This window comes from Cupressus sempervirens, chromosome 7 (assembly GCF_028749045.1).
Source record: "Cupressus sempervirens isolate cs-2001-9-10 chromosome 7, ASM2874904v1, whole genome shotgun sequence".
In the NCBI taxonomy this organism is placed as follows: domain Eukaryota; kingdom Viridiplantae; phylum Streptophyta; class Pinopsida; order Cupressales; family Cupressaceae; genus Cupressus; species Cupressus sempervirens.
The window spans coordinates 799,097,444-799,117,436 of record NC_143124.1 but is presented as its reverse complement, the minus strand read 5'-3'; the positions used below and the strand labels follow the sequence as shown (position 1 = coordinate 799,117,436).

At 34.9% G+C, this 19,993-nt stretch overlaps 1 protein-coding gene across 2 annotated transcripts in view; it reads left to right on the top strand.

Moving 5' to 3' along the window:
* NFXL2 (NF-X1-type zinc finger protein NFXL2) overlaps positions 1-19,993 on the top strand; it is a 133,489-nt gene that overhangs the window by 107,563 nt on the left and 5,933 nt on the right. For both annotated transcript variants that reach the window (XM_089793043.1, XM_089793044.1), the window contains exons 12-13: positions 11,347-11,559; positions 14,548-14,634. In XM_089793043.1, the coding sequence (XP_089649169.1) occupies positions 11,347-11,559; positions 14,548-14,634 (300 nt within the window). The remainder of the gene's footprint in view (positions 1-11,346; positions 11,560-14,547; positions 14,635-19,993) is intronic.

Here is a 19,993-nt window from a genome sequence, read left to right as displayed (position 1 = left end):
TCAACAAAATGGGGTAACAAAAAGGAATAATAGAACAATTGTAGAAGAAGCCAAACTCATGCTACATGACCAAAACCTTAACACCTCTCTCTAGGCTATGGCTGCTAATACCGTTATCTATATTCAAAATAGATGTGCTCACTCTAATTTGGATAACAAAACCCTTGAATAAGCATTTTCAAAAGTAAAACGTGATATAAGCCATTTGAGAATCTTTGGTTTTACCGTTTACATTCATGTACCAAAGAAAAGAGATCTAAACTAGAACCCTCAGGGAAAAGGGGGATATTTGTTGGCTATGGTGAAACTTTTAAAGCCTTTAAGATTTACATCCTTGGACAAAAAATAACTGAACTAAGCAGAGACAATCTTTAAAGAAGATGATCAAAGATACTCATGAAATGGACATTGAAGATCAAGAATCTTCTCAAAATATGGAAGATCATACTTGGTGCAGAGCACCAAGGCACTTGATTTATATTTTGGTTTTCATGTTTGTTTTCACCTACTTAGGCTAGAATAAACAAACCTTGGATGAAAAGTCCATGGGTGTCAAAGCAAGACACCATTTTGTATGCTTAAGGCACTTGATGCAATTTATAAGGAAAAGTTGCTCATTAGGCAAATTTGGGTTTTTTTATTTTTTGGTCAAGAAAGCCTAGGATTAGGTGGTTTTATTTTGTTTTAGGTATGTTGGAACCTTTTCCAAGTCCTAGAAGTGGAATCAAGTGAAAAATGTAAAAATTGCACTTTTTGTGCAAGTTGCATAGTTGAAAAGTGGTAAAAGTTGCTCAAAATTGCAACTCAGTGGGAAAAGGGTTATAAATATTAAAATATTGATTGTAACCGTTGAAATACACATAGGAGAGATATATACCTCATTTGTGAGGTCTAGAGGGCATTAATGTATGGATTGGAAGAAGTTGCAAAGAAGGAAATTCAGTTTTGGAGTTGTTTTTGCTGTTGTTTGCACGCTACACGAACTATATGGACTGTTAGACCAGATCTGATGGATGTTTGAGATAGAGCTTTGAATCAGCTTTCGTTTGCTTCTGGTCTCATCGTTTTAAGTATTTTCTTTCTCGAGTTATTGCATTTTTAGTGAAACTAGGTTTTTAAGACACCATTTTGGTGCATACAACAAAGATGGGCCTCTAACTACAATTTCCTTGGTTGGAATTTCATAGCCACTTGGGAAATGGTAGTTAGTAGGGTCCTCTTAAATATTCCAAGGTTCCAAAATTGGAGGATGTATTTTGTGATTTTTCCAGTCAAGCCCTGGGTCAAGTACCATGAAGGATTTGACCTCTTGTAATGTGTTGATTTGTGAATGGTAGGAGTTTGGGACTTGGTGAAAGGTTGAGCATTTGGAAGTAAGTTATTTTAGTGTTGCCGGTCATTCCCGAGTATTGAGTTCATTTCGACGACCCCATTTCCTACTGGTTGCTTTGTAAACCGAGCCTAACTTGATCACTTAGGTCTGTGTTGCTTTGTGAAGGAAAGGGAATGCTGGAGTGGGGCTAGAACTTGGTGCTTTCAGGTTTGAAGTAACTTTGAAAATGGTATTCAAAAACCTAATTTGCTTTTGGTCTTGATTGAAACTTTGTGAATTTAGATCTAAAAAGCCATTTCAGGAGGGCTAAAAGGGGCTCATAGGGCTACTAGGCCAAATTGGGGTTTGAGGCTTTGTGCAAGTGTATGATTCAAGCCAATGGTGTAGTCTGTGGTAAATAGATGCCCTAAGATCATTTAACATCTTAGAACCCTTGGGACAAACTTCTAGTGTGTTTTCCTAGTATTGACTTAGTTGTGGGAGATTGGTGCAAAACCCATAAAGTGGGCAAGTTTGGTTTTTTGTCCTTGGATTCTTGGTGAAGTTGGAGAGTGTGTTTATTTGATCCATTGGAGGATTGGAGCGTGCTGAAACCTTGTAATAAGGTTGAAGTTTTGATAACTAGTTGGTTGATTTCAAGAGTGGGAAGCCCATTTGAAGCTTCTTAGTTGTGCTCTCTACATCAATACTCTTGAGATTTAGAGGGGGACTCCTGAATGTATGGAAGACAAAAATTGAAATGAACCCATGGACTCTATTGATGAGCCTAGAAACACTGCATTAAATTGCAAAAGACCTCTTTGGGCAAGAAAGATGATTGAAGAGGCTGAAAATTATGCAGCTCCAAAAGGAACCTTCAGAGAAAGCAAGAGACCAAATAGATACTCCAACTATGTTGATCTTATGGGTGAATCATCAAGTTTGAGCCTTCTAGTGTTGAAGAAGCACTCCAACATCAAGTTTGGAAAGATGTCATGACAAAAGAATATCAATCCATATTCGAGAATGATGTTTGGGACATTGTATTTAGATTTAAAGGTCAAATCAGTCGTCTCATCCAAATGGCTTTTCAAAATAAAAAATGCAACAGATGGGATTATTGAAAAATATTAAGAAAGGTTTGTTGCTAGACGGTTCTCACAAAAAGAAGGAATGGATTATGAAGAAACTTTTGCTCCAGTTGCTCGCTACACCTCTATCCAGGTCATTATTGCTATCATTGCATCAAAAGGTTGGAAGTTCACCAAATGGATGTGAAGACTGCATTTTTTAAGTGTGCCTAGAACAACTTGAGGGATTTGTGATTCATGTTGATGCTTCTCATGTTTGTAAATTGAAGAAGACTCAGTATGGTCTTAAGCAGGCTCCTCGATCTTGGTATGAGAAGATAGACAATTTGTTAAGTATATAACTTGATAATCTCTGGGTCCGAAAGTGCAGACCGCACTTGATCTTCTAAACCTAAATATCTACGTATGGCTTTATGTATATGATCCTATCTTCCTTTGTTGTGGCGGCGACTTTCCATAAAGTTATTTGATATTAAACATAAATCTAACACAATGTGTTAGTCATTAATTAATGTTGAATTAACTTGCCAATCATTGGTTTAATGAGAAGTCATATAAGCCGACTTAGGAAAGAGACATGCCCTTTGAGGGTCACGTCTTTTAGTCAAGATATTTAGAGGGATAGTATTACAATTTTGAAGGACACACAATTACAATTCAGTCTGCTTCTTCAAGCAAATATCATCTTATCGGTTTATTGCAAAAATATATAACATTCAGATCAGAAGTTAAGGTGACAACTCCTTCAATATTCAGATTAATAAGAAGATCATTCTCAGCAACCAAGGACAGAATTAAAGTCTGATTGAAAGGACAGAGAATTTGCAGAAACTTTACATGGTATCAGAGCTCTGGTAGTCAAACCTAAGCTTTGCAAAATTCAGTTATCGGACTTCATATATATCTAGCAACTATCTTCTATCTTCAATGGCATACACAATCAGACCCGAGGACAGGTTTGATGGGAAAGAACACTTTGATGCTTGGAAATTCAGATTCATGATGATTCTTGAAGAGAATGATGTAAGACGATTTGTTGATGGAGCATCCAAACAACCTCTAGTTGAACCTCATAAATCCATCTAGAGCAAAGGAAATAGGAAAGCCATTCAAATCATTTTAGATGGAGTAAAAAATGATATTGTACCCGTGCTTAGAAAACATCAAACTGCATTTGATATGATGAAATGCATATGAGGTCAACAATGCAACTAGGGTTCTTGCATTGAAAAGACAACTAAATCACATTCAGATAAAGAAAGGAGAATTAATGAATTCTTATTTCCTAAGGGTTGCCAGCATTAGAGATGAACTATCAAGTATAGAAACCATTATTAGTGACACAGAATTATGGGAGACTTTTGCACAAGGAATAAGTGCTAGAGATAATCTTCCTGACTTCAATAGACTTAAGAACGATTGTCTTCAAGAAGAATCCATAAAGCTAAAGAAAGGAGGGAAACTAAAAATAGAAGATTAAGAACTTCATGTTTTTAATACAAACTCCTATAAGGGCAAGAAGAAGCATTTCAAGAAGAAAAAGGGAAATCAAAAGAATGGGAAACCCAAGAAAGATCTATCTAAAATAAAGTGTTTCAAATGTGAAAAATTTGGACACTACAAATCAAATTGTCTTAAAAATTCTAAACAACAAGCAAACTGTACAAATGTTTCTAGGGAAGAAGATACCTATGATCCTGAGAATCGGGTATTGTACTCCTCATTATCAAATGAAATTTCAAGTAAAGCATGGGTAATTGATAGTGGATCTCTAGACATATAACGAGATACAAAGAAACACTAGACTCTTTATCAGAGAAGGTTAACGATGAAGTTACCATTGGTGATAATTCAGCACACTCTGTTGAAGGAATTGGAAATTGTACTTTGAAACTAAAATTAGGAAATTCTCTTCTTCTTAAAGGTGTACTCTACATGCCAAGAATTAAAAGAAATCTAATCTCAATTACAACGCTTGAAGATGATGGGCATAATGTTGCATTCGTAGATGGAAAAGTATTAACTTGGGCAAAAAACTCCTCAATCAAGAAAGCGAAGTTGATTGGCCAGAGAAAACGATACTTGTATGAATTGAATATAGAATCTAGTTAACCTATTCAAGCCTTAGTTCATGAAGCTGCAGACATAAATGAAATATGGCACAGAAGATTAGGGCATCTAAATTTCAATACCCTATCAACTATGGAGAAAATAGTTATTGGATTACCTAAACTAAATAAAGACCACTAAAGCATATGCAAAGGGTTCGCTCTGGGTAAGAACACCAGAAGCCCATTTCATGATAGTACTAGGAAAACAAATAATGTTTTGGAATTAATTCATTTAGATTTATGTGGACCTATGTCTGTTCCTTCTCTTGGAGGATTCTAGTATTATATTTTGTTCATTGATGACTTTTCTAGTAAAACATGGATTTACTTCTTAAAATGCAAAGAATTAGAAAAAATCCTAAAGAGTTTTAAAGAATTCAAAACATTAACTGAAAATCTTTTAGGGCATAAAATTAAAACCCTTAGAACTGATAATGGAGGGGAATATACCTCAGACTTGTTTAAAAGGTTTTGTAAAGAATCAAGGATTAAGAGAGAATACACTGTTCCTTATAATCTAGAACAAAACGGAGTAGCAGAAAGAAAGAATAGGACAATTATAGAAGCTGCTAGAGCTATGATTTTTGATCAAAGTCTAGAATATTACCAATGGGTAGAAGCCTCTTGTACTGCTGTTTATATTCAAAACAAAAGCCCGCATTCTTACCTTAGAGATAAAACTCCTGAAGAGGTATTTACTAAGGTCAAACCTAATATAAGTCATCGTAGGATTTTTGGGTGCCCTGTATATATCCATGTTCCAAAAGAAAAGAGAACCAAGTTAGAACACTCTGGGAGGAAAGGTATTTTTGTAGGATATAGTGAAACATCTAAGGTATATAGGATTTTCATACTTGGACAGAAAAGTATTGAACTTAGTAGGGATGTGATTTTTGTTGAAGATCTTGCATTCAAAAGAGCCTTAAGTTCTGAAGAACCTTCTCCTTTATCTAGTTCTGAAAGAAATAGTGAATCTAGGTCCCAAAGGGAGAACTTAGAAGAAATTGAAGATGAAATTCAAAATATGAATCTTGAAAAAAATCAAAATTTAAAGAAAAGACTACTTTGGGCCATTAAAATAGTTGAGGCAGCTCAAGGCTTTGCTGCACCTTCCAGAATAGTCAGAGAAAGCAAAAGACCTAAAAGATTCTCTAATTATACAACAAACATGAGTGATTTATCCAAAGCAGAACCAACCAATCCTTCTAATGCTATTAAACATACAACGTGGAAAGAAGCTATGACAGATAATACCAATCTATTATGAAAAATGATGTTTGGGAAATTGTTCCAAGACCTAAAGGAAAATCTGTTGTTTCTTCCAAATGGATATTTAAAATAAAGCATGTTATTGACGGTAGTATTGAAAAGTATAAAGCTAGATTTGTAGCCAGAGGATTTTCTCAGAAGGAAGGAATTGATTATGAAGAAACCTTTGCTCCTGTTGTAGATATACCTCTATAAGAGTAGTCCTAGTAATTGCAACATCGAAGGGATGGGAAGTGCATCAGATGGATGTAAAAACAACATTCCTAAATGGAAAGATTACAGAAGAAGTATATCTGGAGCAACCAGAAAGATTTGAAACTCATGATCTAATGCTTTTGTTTGCAGGCTCAAGAAAGCTCTATATGGGCTTAAATAGGCTCCCAAGGCTTGGTATGAAAGAATTAATAAGTATCTCACCGGCTTAGGATTCTCCAAGAATGAAGTTGATCCAAATTTATATTATAAAAGAGATAAAGATGATATGGTAATTCTAATACTGTATGTTGATGATTTACTAATAACAGATGACGATCATCTCATAGATCAATGTAAGAAAGATCTAACTAGAGAATTCAAGATGAAAGATTTGGGACTCCTTCATTACTTCCTAGGACTGGAAGTACAGTAGAATTCTGACAGTATCACACTTAATCAAGGGAAGTATACATCAGACGTTTTGAAGAGGTTTGGAATTTGGAATTGCAAGCCTATGTCTTCTCCAATGGAGACTAATCTACATAAACTTAAGGAAGCAACAACAGAATCACCTTCCATAGATCCTACTTTCTACAGACAGATGATTGGGTCCCTTATGTACTTAGTAAATACAAGACCGGATATTTGCTATGTTGTTAATGCCTTAAGTCAGTTTATGTGTGAGCCAAAGGAAATTCACCTAGTTGCAGTTAAGCACATTATGAGATACTTACGAGGCACTCTTAATTTTGGACTCAAATATGAGAAGGTTGGCTTGGACTTACATGGATTCACTGATTCAAATTGGGGTGGAAGTATTAAAGAGAGGAAAAGTACTTCAGGATCTTTTTCAGTTTAGGATCAGCGATAATATCTTGGATATGCAGAAAGTAGTCTTCAGTAGCTCAAAGCTCCACAAAAGCCGAATACATTGCAGTAGCGATGGCCTCTCGAGAAGAAGTTTGGCTAAGGAAGTTACTTGTGGGATTATTTGGGCAAGCCAAGAATCCTACGATTATTCATTGTGATAATCAGAGTTCCATCAAGTTTTTAGTAAATCCAGTTTTCCATGACAGATCCAAGCATGTTGAAATTCCTTACCATTATGTAACAAATATGGTAGACAGGAATTCTGTAAAATTAGAATACATTTGTACTGCAGATCAGACAACAGACATACTCACCAAAATTCTATCTAGAGTGAAGATATAACACTTCAGGAGGAGACTTGGTATGGTTGAGTTGTAATCCATTTCTACTCTTTAAATTATTAATAAAATGATTTTTTGTTAGGCTATTGACTGTTATGAGCTCCACCATTTGTATTCATTATTTAAGAGGTGACGATCTCTAAGATAATGAACACTTGTATAGAAGACATTATGAGAGGTGACGATCTCTTAGATAATGTGCTAAACAGTAGAGTTCTACTGCAAGATCTAGATGAGTTTTAGATCGTATTGTGATGTGGACATTGTTATGTCTGAGTCACAATTTGGATAAAGTAAGAATTTTAGTATTCTCCGGGTTTATCCTGTATTCTGGTAGATCTTAAACTCAGGATCTTGTTGTGATATAGAAATACCAGTTTCTATGAGTCACAACTTGGATAAATGAAGAAATTAAATTACTCTTCAAATTTATCCTATATATTATTACTAGTAGCAGTGATTTGTCATATCACAGGTTTAGTAATATGACATTGTATCATGTGTTCTATGATACCACATACAAAGAAGATTCGGACAAATATAGAGTATTAATTCTTGCTTATTCATCCGTATTGATGTTGCTAGATATGATATCTCTCTGTGTGATTATTAAGTTAAGAGGGAGTGTTAAGTATATAAGTTGATAATCTCTAGGTCTGAAAGTGTAGACCGCACTTGATCTTCTAAACCTAAATATCTACGTATGGCTTTATGTATATGATCCTATCTTCCTTTGCTAAGGCGGCGACTTTCCATAAAGTTATTTGATATTAAACATAAATCTAACACAAAGTGTTAGTTAGTAATTAATGTTGAATTAACTTGCCAATCGTTGGTTTAATGAGAAGTCATATAAGCTGACTTAGGAAAGAGACATGCCCTTTGAGGGTCATGTCTTTTAGTCAAGATATTTAGAGGGATAGTTTTGCAGTTTTGAAGGACACAATTACAATTCACTCTGCTTCTTCAAGCAATATCATCCTATCGATTTATTGCAGAAATATATAACATTCAGATCAGAAGTAAAGGTGACAACTCCTTCAATATTCAGATTAATAAGAAGATCATTCTCAGCAACCAAGGGCAGAATTAAAGTCTGATTGAAAGGATACAGAATTTGGAGAAACTTTACACAATTACCTCCTCAAACTAGGGTTCTCCAAGAATGATGTAGATCCTAACCTTTACTTCAAGGTAATAAATAGTGATATGTTAATTCTCATTCTTTATGTTGATGATTTGCTGATCACAAGAGAAGATGATGGACTGCAAACCTATGTCTACACCTATGGAGACAAATTTACATACGTTAAAAGAAACAACTGCTGACTTGGAGTTAGTAGATTCTACTTTCTACTGACAGGTGATTGTATACTTGATGTACTTGATCAACACTAGACCATATATTTGTTATGCAACAAATGCACTCAGTCAGTTATATGTGAACCTAGACAATTACACTTAGTTGCAACAAAACATATTTTGAGATACCTACGTGGCACAATTGGATATGGATTAAAATATGATAGTGTAGATCTAAATCTACATGGATATACAAACTTAGATTGTGTTGGACGTGTTGTTGATTGTAAAAGACTAAAAGTACTTTAGGATGTTGCTTTAGCTTGGGATCAACCATGATATCCTAGTTTGGCAGAAATCAATCTTCAATTGCATGGAGTTCCATCGCGGCTGAGTACATTGCAACATCCATGGGAGCTTGATGTTTGGTTGAGAAAACTACTGGTTGGTTTTGTTTGGACAAACCATGCGTTCCACAATCATTCACTGTAATAACCAGAGTTGTATAAAGCTTTTAGTAAATCGAGTATTTCATGATAGATCGAAGCACATTGAGATACCTTACCAGTGTGTTAGAGACACAATGGAGATAAATGTTAGCCAGTTAAGATATATTAGTACAAATGAACAAATTGCAAACATTCTAACCAAGCCTCTCTCCAAAACAAAGGTGGGAACCTTAGAGGTAAACTTGGTATTGTAGAAATGTAATTTTATTTGAGATTAAGTCTCAACAAATTTATTGTTCTAATATATTTGAAAAGATGTTTAATATGTAAACTCTTTTGTTGTGTGTTGTTACATGACTTATGGACTTTGGTAGACATCTTGAAAGGTGATGATCTTTCTAAGATGTATACTTAGCTTTGGTTATTAATGTAAGGTGGCAACTTTACTATAGTTTAATCTAATATCATGATGGATGTCATGTTGATTGAAATGACTATGCCTTTCTTGTTGCTCCCTAATCCCGCTTGTCCAAAGCCATCGAAGCTATGGCTGGTTGCCTCCATGCCTCCCTAGTACTTCAATCCCCCAAAAAATCATTCCTTGGAAACCCTCGATACAAGCCATTTCGGCCCCTTCACACCAGCTCCTTGGCTTCCGCTTCATCTATAAAGAACACATCCTCATTGAAGAAATGTTTAGAATTATAAAAATGTTCAAAAATTAAAAAGCTTCCAAATTCCTAAGCCCTCCTATGAGGGATTCAGACCTAGACACGCTCTAATACCATGAAACTTTAAAAAACAGAATGATTGTATTAACAAATCACACAAATAAATAGAGTATACAAATGCTATAAAAAACATGAACTAAAAAGAAAAGTTGTCTAAGAAAAGGCAGTGCCTAAAAATAAATGAAATTAAGATAACTAAAAATAAAGCTTAATGACCATTAATTAAGGTCCTAGAATAACGAGCTAAATATAGCAAGAACATAGGATACTAAAAATATTCTAATAGACCCTTACAAACAAAATTGAATTCATGCACTTTTACATCTCTAAGCTGGGTGCTAATTTAGAGGGTGCCAGTCCAAGGTAGAAAATTAATTTAACTTTCTTTTGCAAAATTATTTTCTATTTTATTTCAATGCAACAGTGCATAAACCTTCTGCATTGAATCTTCTTGTGCACATGCTTTCTGCTTTTGACGCTGCTATGCATAAACCTTCTCAATTGAATCTCCTTAAGCAGAACCACAATGTCCATAGATTTTTCCATTGATATCAATGACAATGATCCAACAATCTCCCTCTTTATGATTAATGGCAACCCTCTAAAGAGATTAATTTAGCTTTCTTTTGCAAAATTATTTTCTATTGTATTTTAATGCAACAGTGCATAAACCTTCTGCATTGAATCTCCTTGTGCACATGCTTTCTGCTTTTGATGCTGCTATGCATAAACCTTCTGAATTGAATCTCCTTAAGCAGAACCACAATGTCCATAGGTTTTTCCATTGATATCAGTGACAATGATCCAACAATCTCCCTCTTTGTGATTAATGGCAACCCTATAAAGAATTAATCTAGGAGTGCAACGGAGCTTCTCTCCTTGACTGAATGCCTCCCTACTCTTCTTCTCCCCATTTGAAATCACTGGCAAAGGCTTTCTGGGTTTAAAAAATAAGACAGTAAATAGCTCCTTCTAACATTCCTGCCTTGAAGAACATAGTGAATGGATGATGATGATACATATCCCTGTTTCTCTTGTAGGTACTCAAAGGCTTCTTTGGAAAGGGCTTTGTGAAGATCTCTGCTATTTCTTTGTTCATAGCAATATACTCCAACTTCTCGATCAACCACTTGCGCTCTTAGGAAATGAGTTTCAATTGGAATATGCTTTTCCGTGGATATCATTATCAAATATCAAGAAATTGGCACATTCTGTCACTAGACGTTGGGTGGTGGTTACCTATAAACCTTTTCACTCAGTAGCTGTGGTTGGCCAAGCTCTTTCATTTATGTATCTTTTATTTCTACTTTCCTGGTTTAGATTCCAAAATTTGTCTTCAATAATCATGTCCTCTGTGATGTGTTTATTAGTAAATTCCATGCAATTGATGCTTGAACTATGCCTTTCATCTCTGACACATTTCCACTGATCATTGATAGGTTACTTGGTTTTGCAAGCATCAATTGTAATATTGCTTTATTTCGTTTGTTGTATTCTTTGGTGATTGTATTGTATTTGGTGGTTGCTGGAAATTGCAAAATTGTAATCTTGCCTTTCTCTTATGTGATTGTAATTGTTGGTCTTTCAATTATAATGAATAATGTATATTTTTAAATGTTTTAAATGAGGAGAAATTCATGCTAAAAAATAATATGCTCTGGTCTTATTTGGGTAGGTTATGGTTCGTTGTTCCTGTCAGCGTCTGAAAAAGGAATGGACTTGTATGGATGTCCAAGCCGCATATCTAAAATCCCAACATTCAATAAAGGAAGGTGCGAAGAGTGGATTTGGATTAGGAATTTTGCCTTGTGACAAGGATTGTGAAAGATTATTAGAAGAGAAGATGGCTCGATCAGAGCTTCAGCAGCGTAAGCAAGTGCTTAACGAGGTATGTTTAGAATGTAGTCATGAAATGAATGATCAAGCTTTCCATTGGAAGTTACATTTTCGGAGAAGCAGAATAAAATTGCTTTAGTTTGCTTATGTCTAATGGACATAGTAACTTCTATCTGATGTGTGTGTATAAATGATTGTACACACATCCATAAACAAAAGAAATCATGTCAAAATGTATTCTATTATTATTGAACTCATATGAAGGTGGTCTTTTGCCACTGGTAGACTTTAAACCAATTTCAACTGAGACAGTTGTTAGATTTAATTCTCCATGTTTCTTAAGTACACATGACATATATCTGATCTAAGGAATAGAAAATTTGGCTTACTGATTGGCTAAATGTTGATGCAGAATAAATCTAATTTTTTACCCCGGTTAATGTTTTATTCTGCACCTTTCATAGCATAACCACTCTTTGAATATGAAGGGAATGCTTTATGCAACAAAAATAAAACCTAAATCTGAACAGTATGTACTTGATTATTACAAGTTCTATATGTCTTTTGGGTAAGTTTAATGCATAGCAAATAACACTAAAACCCATCTTTTTGGTTCTCAGACTAGGTCTAAGGGTGATTCAGCACCTCTTCTCAAAGTGAGTTTATATGCTTTTGGACTAGAAATAAACAACACAAATAGCTATCAAATAACCACTTTTTCTAGTTAAAAACAGAGACTGAAAAAATGTGAATAAAACATTGGGACAGAATAGGTTTAAACACAAGGACACGGACACTTAGGTAAATTGATTTAATGATTCATGCATAAAGTCACAATCTACAACTTCAATCAAACTGATGACACAAAGCTTGCAAACTCACAATTTAATTGTGAACCATAGATCAATAATAAAGTGTTTACTAATATGCATGGTAATATACATGCATGAAATAATAACACAAATGGCAGTGCGTACCTGACGTAGGAGCAAAATATATATTGATTAGCTCATGAATTCATTACAGAGAAAAAGACCAGAGATGGAATCAAAAATTACCATTTGCCCAATGATACCATCTCCCATTCCTTAGCAGTACACAATATATTTAAAGGACTCGACTGTTGCGAAGAGGAACACAACCATCGACCAACTGAGACAAAAACTGCTCAATAGTAATAACAAAATACAGACGGTTAAAAAATGATGGATAAACGATAATAGCAAACACAACCATAGGCATTTTGTGGCAACTACATCATCGCCCTTGAAAGAAAAGTCGTCTTTGAAACGACAAGTATACATCATGTAATATCTTCAGAAAACTAATAACAAGGGTGTAGACAATGACTTGTATTGTGCAAACCAAAAGTTTAGTGTACTTCAAAAATAAAATGGGGGTTTGGGGGCGATGCCCATAGCGGGGTCAAGAGGTAGTGTCCCTTGTAGGGATCTGGGGGTAGCGCCCCTAATGGGTCGAGGGGCAGTACCCTAGGCATGCTCTTTGTCCCAATATAGGGCAGGGTCATGGGACAAAGATCCCACTGCTAAAACCAAATTGACACCTTCAAAACTGCACAAAACTCCATGGCGCACATCATTTTCTTGATTTTTAAAGATGCCAAAAACAATTTTGATAAGGCTCATATTGTAGTGTTAAACTGTCATATGATTCCAAAGATCCAATTGCACTCTTCACTTCATAATTGATTGTCGTACTAGTTGCCACAAGGAACTTGCATGTGGTACAGCCTGTTGTTGCTGTACTGAATGTAATTGAGACAATGCACAAACTGCCCTCGAAAATTTTCAGAATGTTGTGGATTACATACTTGTATGTTGCAAAACCACATACAAAAACATGTGTCGTGATTGAACCACAACCTTTTTTATGTGGTTGAAAACAGAAGAAAATAAGAAAGTTATTGAACACTTATCTTTTGTAGTTCTTGCATCATTTTTTTTTTTTTATGCGACTGCTAGTCTGTCTAAATTAAGACAATTACAATAAAAAATACTTCAAAAAAAAATTGAGATCACTTCTTCTATGGTTCCTTGACTATTTGCTTCATGTTTAGATGTAGGAAAAGTAGACGCCTAGTATCTAATATGATAGAAGTAGACATATGATGGTGTTTATATTATATTGTTAGCAGTTCATATATTGCTTTTCATGGTTTTCAATTATAAGCTCTATTTAATTGCTCTACTTTGCAATTCACAGATCTTTTCTCTCACAAGATGGATATTCTGTAATTTGTATGGAAAGGCTCTGCTTATTCTTTTTTAATTTAAGATACTGTCTGCTTAGAGAATACGCCTGTCGAGGAATAAATTTTAAGAATAATCTATTGTAGCATAATATTAGTTTCCCACCTTGATAATGGAGGTTTACACTCCCCTCTAATAACTCTATCTATAGGACAGTGTCAAGTTTTCAGGGCCTGGAAATGGTTTTCTTCCTGTAATATTTTTCATTAGATTTGTAGCTGTTGTTTCATCTACAATGGGGCATGTATTAAATCTTATCTTATTATGTGATATTGCTATTTTCTTTTTCACTTTTATTTTTATTTTTATCCACCTGATGCATATTGAAAGATACATACGTTATGGTTTCAAGCTATTGCAATGGATGGCGTTTTAAATAAGATTTATTTTGAGTCATCTGAAGAAGCTTTTGACTGAAGATTATTTGGGAGGACTGATTTGTTTTTGTTCATATACAATTTAGAGTTTAAGATATTTTATCAGAGCCTTTCAGATTCTGATTCAACCATATTGTTTTGAATGTTCAAACATGCTATTCTTGCTTGATATGTATATATTTTCCTCAATAGCAATGGTAAATCTTACATGAAACTGTTTTCCATAAAAAATATTGTGTTAGCGTCACCTTATTGTACATGGCAAATTTATAGACCTATTACTTCACCGATGTTAACAAGTAGATACTCTTTGTTAGTCAATATGCAAAAAAATAATTATAAACTTTCTGACTTTCCTCGGTCTATTTTGTTTTCAATTACATTATTCTAAAGAATAAGGCAGAGCAAGTTGAATCTGTACCAAAGCGACGGAAGCGGCGTGGACAGGCGCAGGAAAAGCATCAGCCCTCAAAGTTGCAGGTCAGTTCTCTCTTATTTTTCTCATGTTGTCCCTCTAAGTTTCAGTTTAGGTAATAAATAGCATCTAATTGTACAGAAAATTCAATAATGTGAGTCACCTACCATATGATTGCTTGTGGCACATCTTTTATTGGAAGTTTCATGATTTGCTAGTATTAAGAATTAAAGAATCTAAAGCATAGTGTTAATGTTTGGAAGCTTCAGTCAGTTAAACCTATAAATATACATATATAAGTGTGATATATATATGTGTGTGTGTGTGTGTGTGTGTATGTATATGTATATTAATTATATATTTAATATATGAGATATTATACATATTTGTTATTGTATAATTATAATGGATAGACATGTCTCATGAGGAGACATGTCTCTCCATGTATCATTTGAAATACATATAAGAGGAGATTGATGCATTTGAAAAGCATATACCTGATTACAAGGCAATGCCATTACATTTGCAGCAGATCCTCGAAAACTTAACATGGTATCAGAGCGTTGGTTACTGCAAATTATGATAATTGCTATTCCTGAATGTAGAAAGCATCTCATTGCTAATAACTGCAAATAATGGTGGAAAGATTATCTACAACAGTGATAGTGATTCAGGCTCAACCAGCATTCGAAATCTTGGAGAAAGTATTAAGGCCCTGAAGAATTCAATTCCACCAATGGAGAGTGATCTTCTTTCCTTGATCAAAATTGTGATTGCATCTATCAAGGACACAGATTTACTTTGCTTTAGAGATGGTAGTTGCAAGGGTAGATGCATCCGAAAGTAGTTGGTGAAACATTTAGCTATAATGCTGCAGTTTGCAAGTCAAAGTGGAAGGTATCCGATAAAGTTCTAGGAGGTGAATATGAGTATGTGGATGTAATCCCGTGAAGAAGAGTTGCCATAGATAATGGAGGTGATTTGAATGGATGAACCCAATAATTCAGATGTTTGATGGGTTACCAATGAGATATCTGATAGAATGTAGTTGGTGCCCGTGCCTAGTTTGACATAATAGAGGTCGAGTTATGTGATTGTCTTGATCCAAATTTGCTGCGGTTACATGGAGTATAATCGGTCAAGAGTCATCGTTGTGGTAGCTCCACCTAGTATTCTTGGGATCACATCCTGTGACGATATGCCACTCGTGGCCCTCGAGTGCAAGATAAGCGATCTTGAGAAGCATGTCGCTGATCAGGTCTTTCCATATTTCTTCCAGCAAGTCTATAATGGCACAAGCTTGTTTAGGCGTGGCCAAAGAGCTCAAATGGCTACGCAGTTTCCAGACAAAACCACCGAAAGTCCATTCTAGTTGGGCTCGCATTTCCAATGAAATGACCACCCTTCATTGCTAAGGTGAGTAATGATTTAAATGTAAATTTAACAGATAACCTGACCCTTAATGGAGGATCATGTGTAAACTCAAGTCGGCTACCGTTTACTCTAAGCATTAAGACAACGTTGTATTTGGCTGAAAGGAGGTATGCAAATAATTATTTCAATTAGTTTGACATTATGAAAATTATATATATAATTGAATTGATTTTTAGATCTTCACCATTATTGTTGAATATATATTTATATCTGAATAAATATATATCATATATTTGAAAGATCTATATAAAGTATATATATAAATTTATATAATTGAGAATTATAATGAAAATCATGATAATATTAATGAGATATATATTGTTGTTAGTATCAAGAATAAGTTAAAAGTACTTACATTCTTATTTGATTTTTCTATGAGTTATTTGCCTTGATCTTTTCCTCTAAGAATGTTATTGCAGGAAAAGGGAGATTGAGATTTAGAGGGAGAATAACATTTCATTTGAGGAAATCTTGAAAGAGAGGGAGAAGATTGAGGATGCTATTTGGTTCACCTTCAGTGAGCCCGATCTTATTGATTGAGAGGGAGTAAACCATGTTGAGTTGGTTTCTCTAATGTTCAATAAGTTGTCACAATTATGAGGACTGTGACTATGTATGGGCCTATCCCCTGTGTGCATCATGAGGAAGTGACGACTTCTAAATGATCATCACTTGTATTTGCAGAAGTTATTGAAAGGTGACGATCTTTCAATAACTTAATCTATTATGATGGATATCTTACGATGTCTATGTAGATCATGATAGATTATACTTCGCATGGTGGATGTTTATATGGTATGCATTATGAGAATGCAAGTGCACATACCTTATGAACATTTAAGCACCTAGTGAATTTCAAATGAGTTGACATTTGCCAAATGAGTTGGCATTCAATAAACCACGAAGTCAAATGAGTTGATACTCCGAACCCATTTTTTACATTGAGGTAATATGTTGTTTCAAATTCTTGTTTATCCTCCCTAGCTAAGAGGGAGTGTTAATGTTTGGTAGCTTCAGTCAGTTAAACCTATAAATATACATATACAAGTGTGATATATATATATGTGTGTGTGTCTGTGTATGTATATGTATATTAATTATATATTTAATATATGAGATTATACATATTTGTTATTGTATAATTATAATGGATAGACATGTCTCATGAGGAGACATGTCTCTCCATGTATCATTTGAAATACATATAAGAGGAGATTGATGCATTTGAAAAGCATATACCTGATTACAAGGCAATGCCATTACATTTGCAGCAGATCCTCAAAAACTTAACACATAGGAATCCTATATGTTATTTATTCAGATGCGTTAATCTTAATTGTTTTCCATATCAAGTTCATCTGCTGATGAAAATATTGACATTGTCTTTCAGTTGGATCCATTCTCCTTAGTCCAAAATTGATCAATAAAACAGCTGAATTCAGTTATGCTTTATTGTTCAAGAAAACTGGTTGTCATAGTCAAGATTTTATTGCATCCTTCCACATTCAGCGAGTCTTTTGTTCTGACATCCATAGCCAGATTACTTTATTGGCGCTATCAAATTGAAAATTTAAGGGCTTGTCCATTACATTTTTGCAGTCAGCATGCAATCTTCACATTTAAAACTATTTTCCACACTCTAATTGGGATGGGAATGGCAGTGCAGGTCATTTTTGTAAAAGTATATGTGGAAATTCAAAATTTTGCAAGTTTAGCTGTACATCACGTTGAGATTCAATATTTATTGATTCAAGTATAGCAGCTTTAAAATATGAAACTGCATTGTTGTTGTTATGACAGAAAACCCCAAGGTTACAGAATGACAAATATACTATACTCCCTGGGGATGTGTCACTTACCCTAAATGCTCATCTCCTACAGGAGACACTTTGGGGATGCAAAAACAAATAGGAAATGGCCCCTCCCTATACTCCCTTTTCTGGTAAAACAAGGACATATCCCTAGGACATCCAAAACTAAATAGGGGAAGCCTTTGAGCCCCATGAGATCAGCTATCCCCTATGGCCCAGGTACTTCTTCAGCGTATTTGAAAAAAAACACAATTCTGATAGAAACAGAGATGGGTGGACCCACAAGAATACCTGCACCCCTTTAAACTATGCCTAATCCTAAAACCACCTCTAAAACATCTAAAAACAAACTCATAGTAATATTTTTCAACTTGTGAAGAAGAGCAGGAAAAGTAGGAGCAGCAGTGAAGAGAGGGCAATAGGGCATCAAATCAACAATATTTGAGGTGATTTGAACAACTAATTTTAGTAATTGTTTCTTATGATTTCTTTGCATTTAAAAAAAAAAAAATTCCAAACACGAGGGAGGGTATTTTGTTTATTCTGGTTTTGTGTACTTGCAGCTGTATTATAAAATCTTAACAAAAGAGAACCAGAATACCACCATGTCCAAATCACAACTCCCTGGCAAGCAAAGTTCAAGTGTTTGGTTTGCAGTAGAGAAAGTATGGTACTCTAGTGTAGAAAAGAAAACTTATCCAAGTTTACTAAACATGGATTAGAGGATCCAATGAGGCACCATAAGACTTGGGAAAAAATTTGGACAACAGTTGGGAAAGACGAAAATACTATTTTGTTACCATCTTTCCCAAATGGCTTGTAAGGAGTAGTGTTTTATTGGTATATAGAAATTAACCAAGGCTCTTTGAAGAGATCAAAGTAGGTCTTTGAAGAAGAGTTTAAGTTGCTTAGTTATGATTATGAGATAGTAGCAGAAATCTACAATGCAAAATAAGGTAAACATGAAAACATACGACATAATAATTAGTTAGAGAATTTCTAAAAAAATTGAAAAAGAATTTTGATTATTGGTCACAAGATAAGATAAGATAAGATAATGATATTAATGTCCAACAAAAGACCAAAAAGAGGTCTAGGGGACTAAGATAAGAAAAGATGGTTCATGGAAGGTCTACTTAACTCACGGAGAAAATAAAAAAAAAGGTAATGCCAACCTCTTTCAATGCATAAGCCTAAAAATTGAGGAATGGACATCGAAAGGGAAGACAAAATATTCTCCCGTGGTAGAAGAAAGTGGAATTTTGGATGACAATAGTGATAGTGAATCAGAAATGGTACAAGCACCTTCAAGGGACATGCTTTGAATAATGAAAGAATGAAAGTGAAGAAAGAAATCAACAAACAAACTTATAACTATAGTTATCTAAGTGCCAAAGTTATGGGTCATTCAATAAAAGTATGCTCATATAATTTGAGTACATTTTACACAAGAATAATAGTCCATTCCATCAAAGCTATATAACACATCTCTAACCAATTATTGAAATCTAAGAGGAGGTCAAAATCGGATACAATACAACTCCAAAGGATGTGTAATGGTACAAGAGGTTGGAGGTACATATAATCTTGCTCATGTAGGTACCACCATCCAATGACATCCATTCTACTTTGGTCATTGATTCCATCAGGGTCTGCATTTTTTTTCGATAAAAAGTCTGCAAACTTGCTCCTAACATTCAATGCCACCTTAGGATTGCTAAAGAGTCGGCTCAATGCCTTCTTATACGCACTAGCAACCTCAGGATCTCTGTATGGTGGCATTCTACCAGGAATAGTGTAGTGTTCAGAAGGTGAACTTGGCTTGAAGGCAATCTCAACCCGAATGCAATATCGACTTGAGGGGGATTTTGTTCCGAAGGGAATCTCTGTCCAAAGGCAATCTCGACCCAAAGGGGATCTTTGTCCGGAGGCAATCTCGATTTGAAGACAATCTCGGTCCGAAGGGGATCTTAACCCAAAGGCAATGTTGACCCAAAGGCAACGACTTTCCGAAGGGGATTTCAATCCGAAGGGAATCTCAATCCGAAGGGGATCTCGACCCAAAGGCAATGACTTCTCGAAGGGGATCTTGACCTGAAAGCAATGACTTCCTGAAGGGGATCTCGACCCGAAGGCAATGCTCTGATACCACTGTATTGTTCCAATCCCCTGTAGTTGA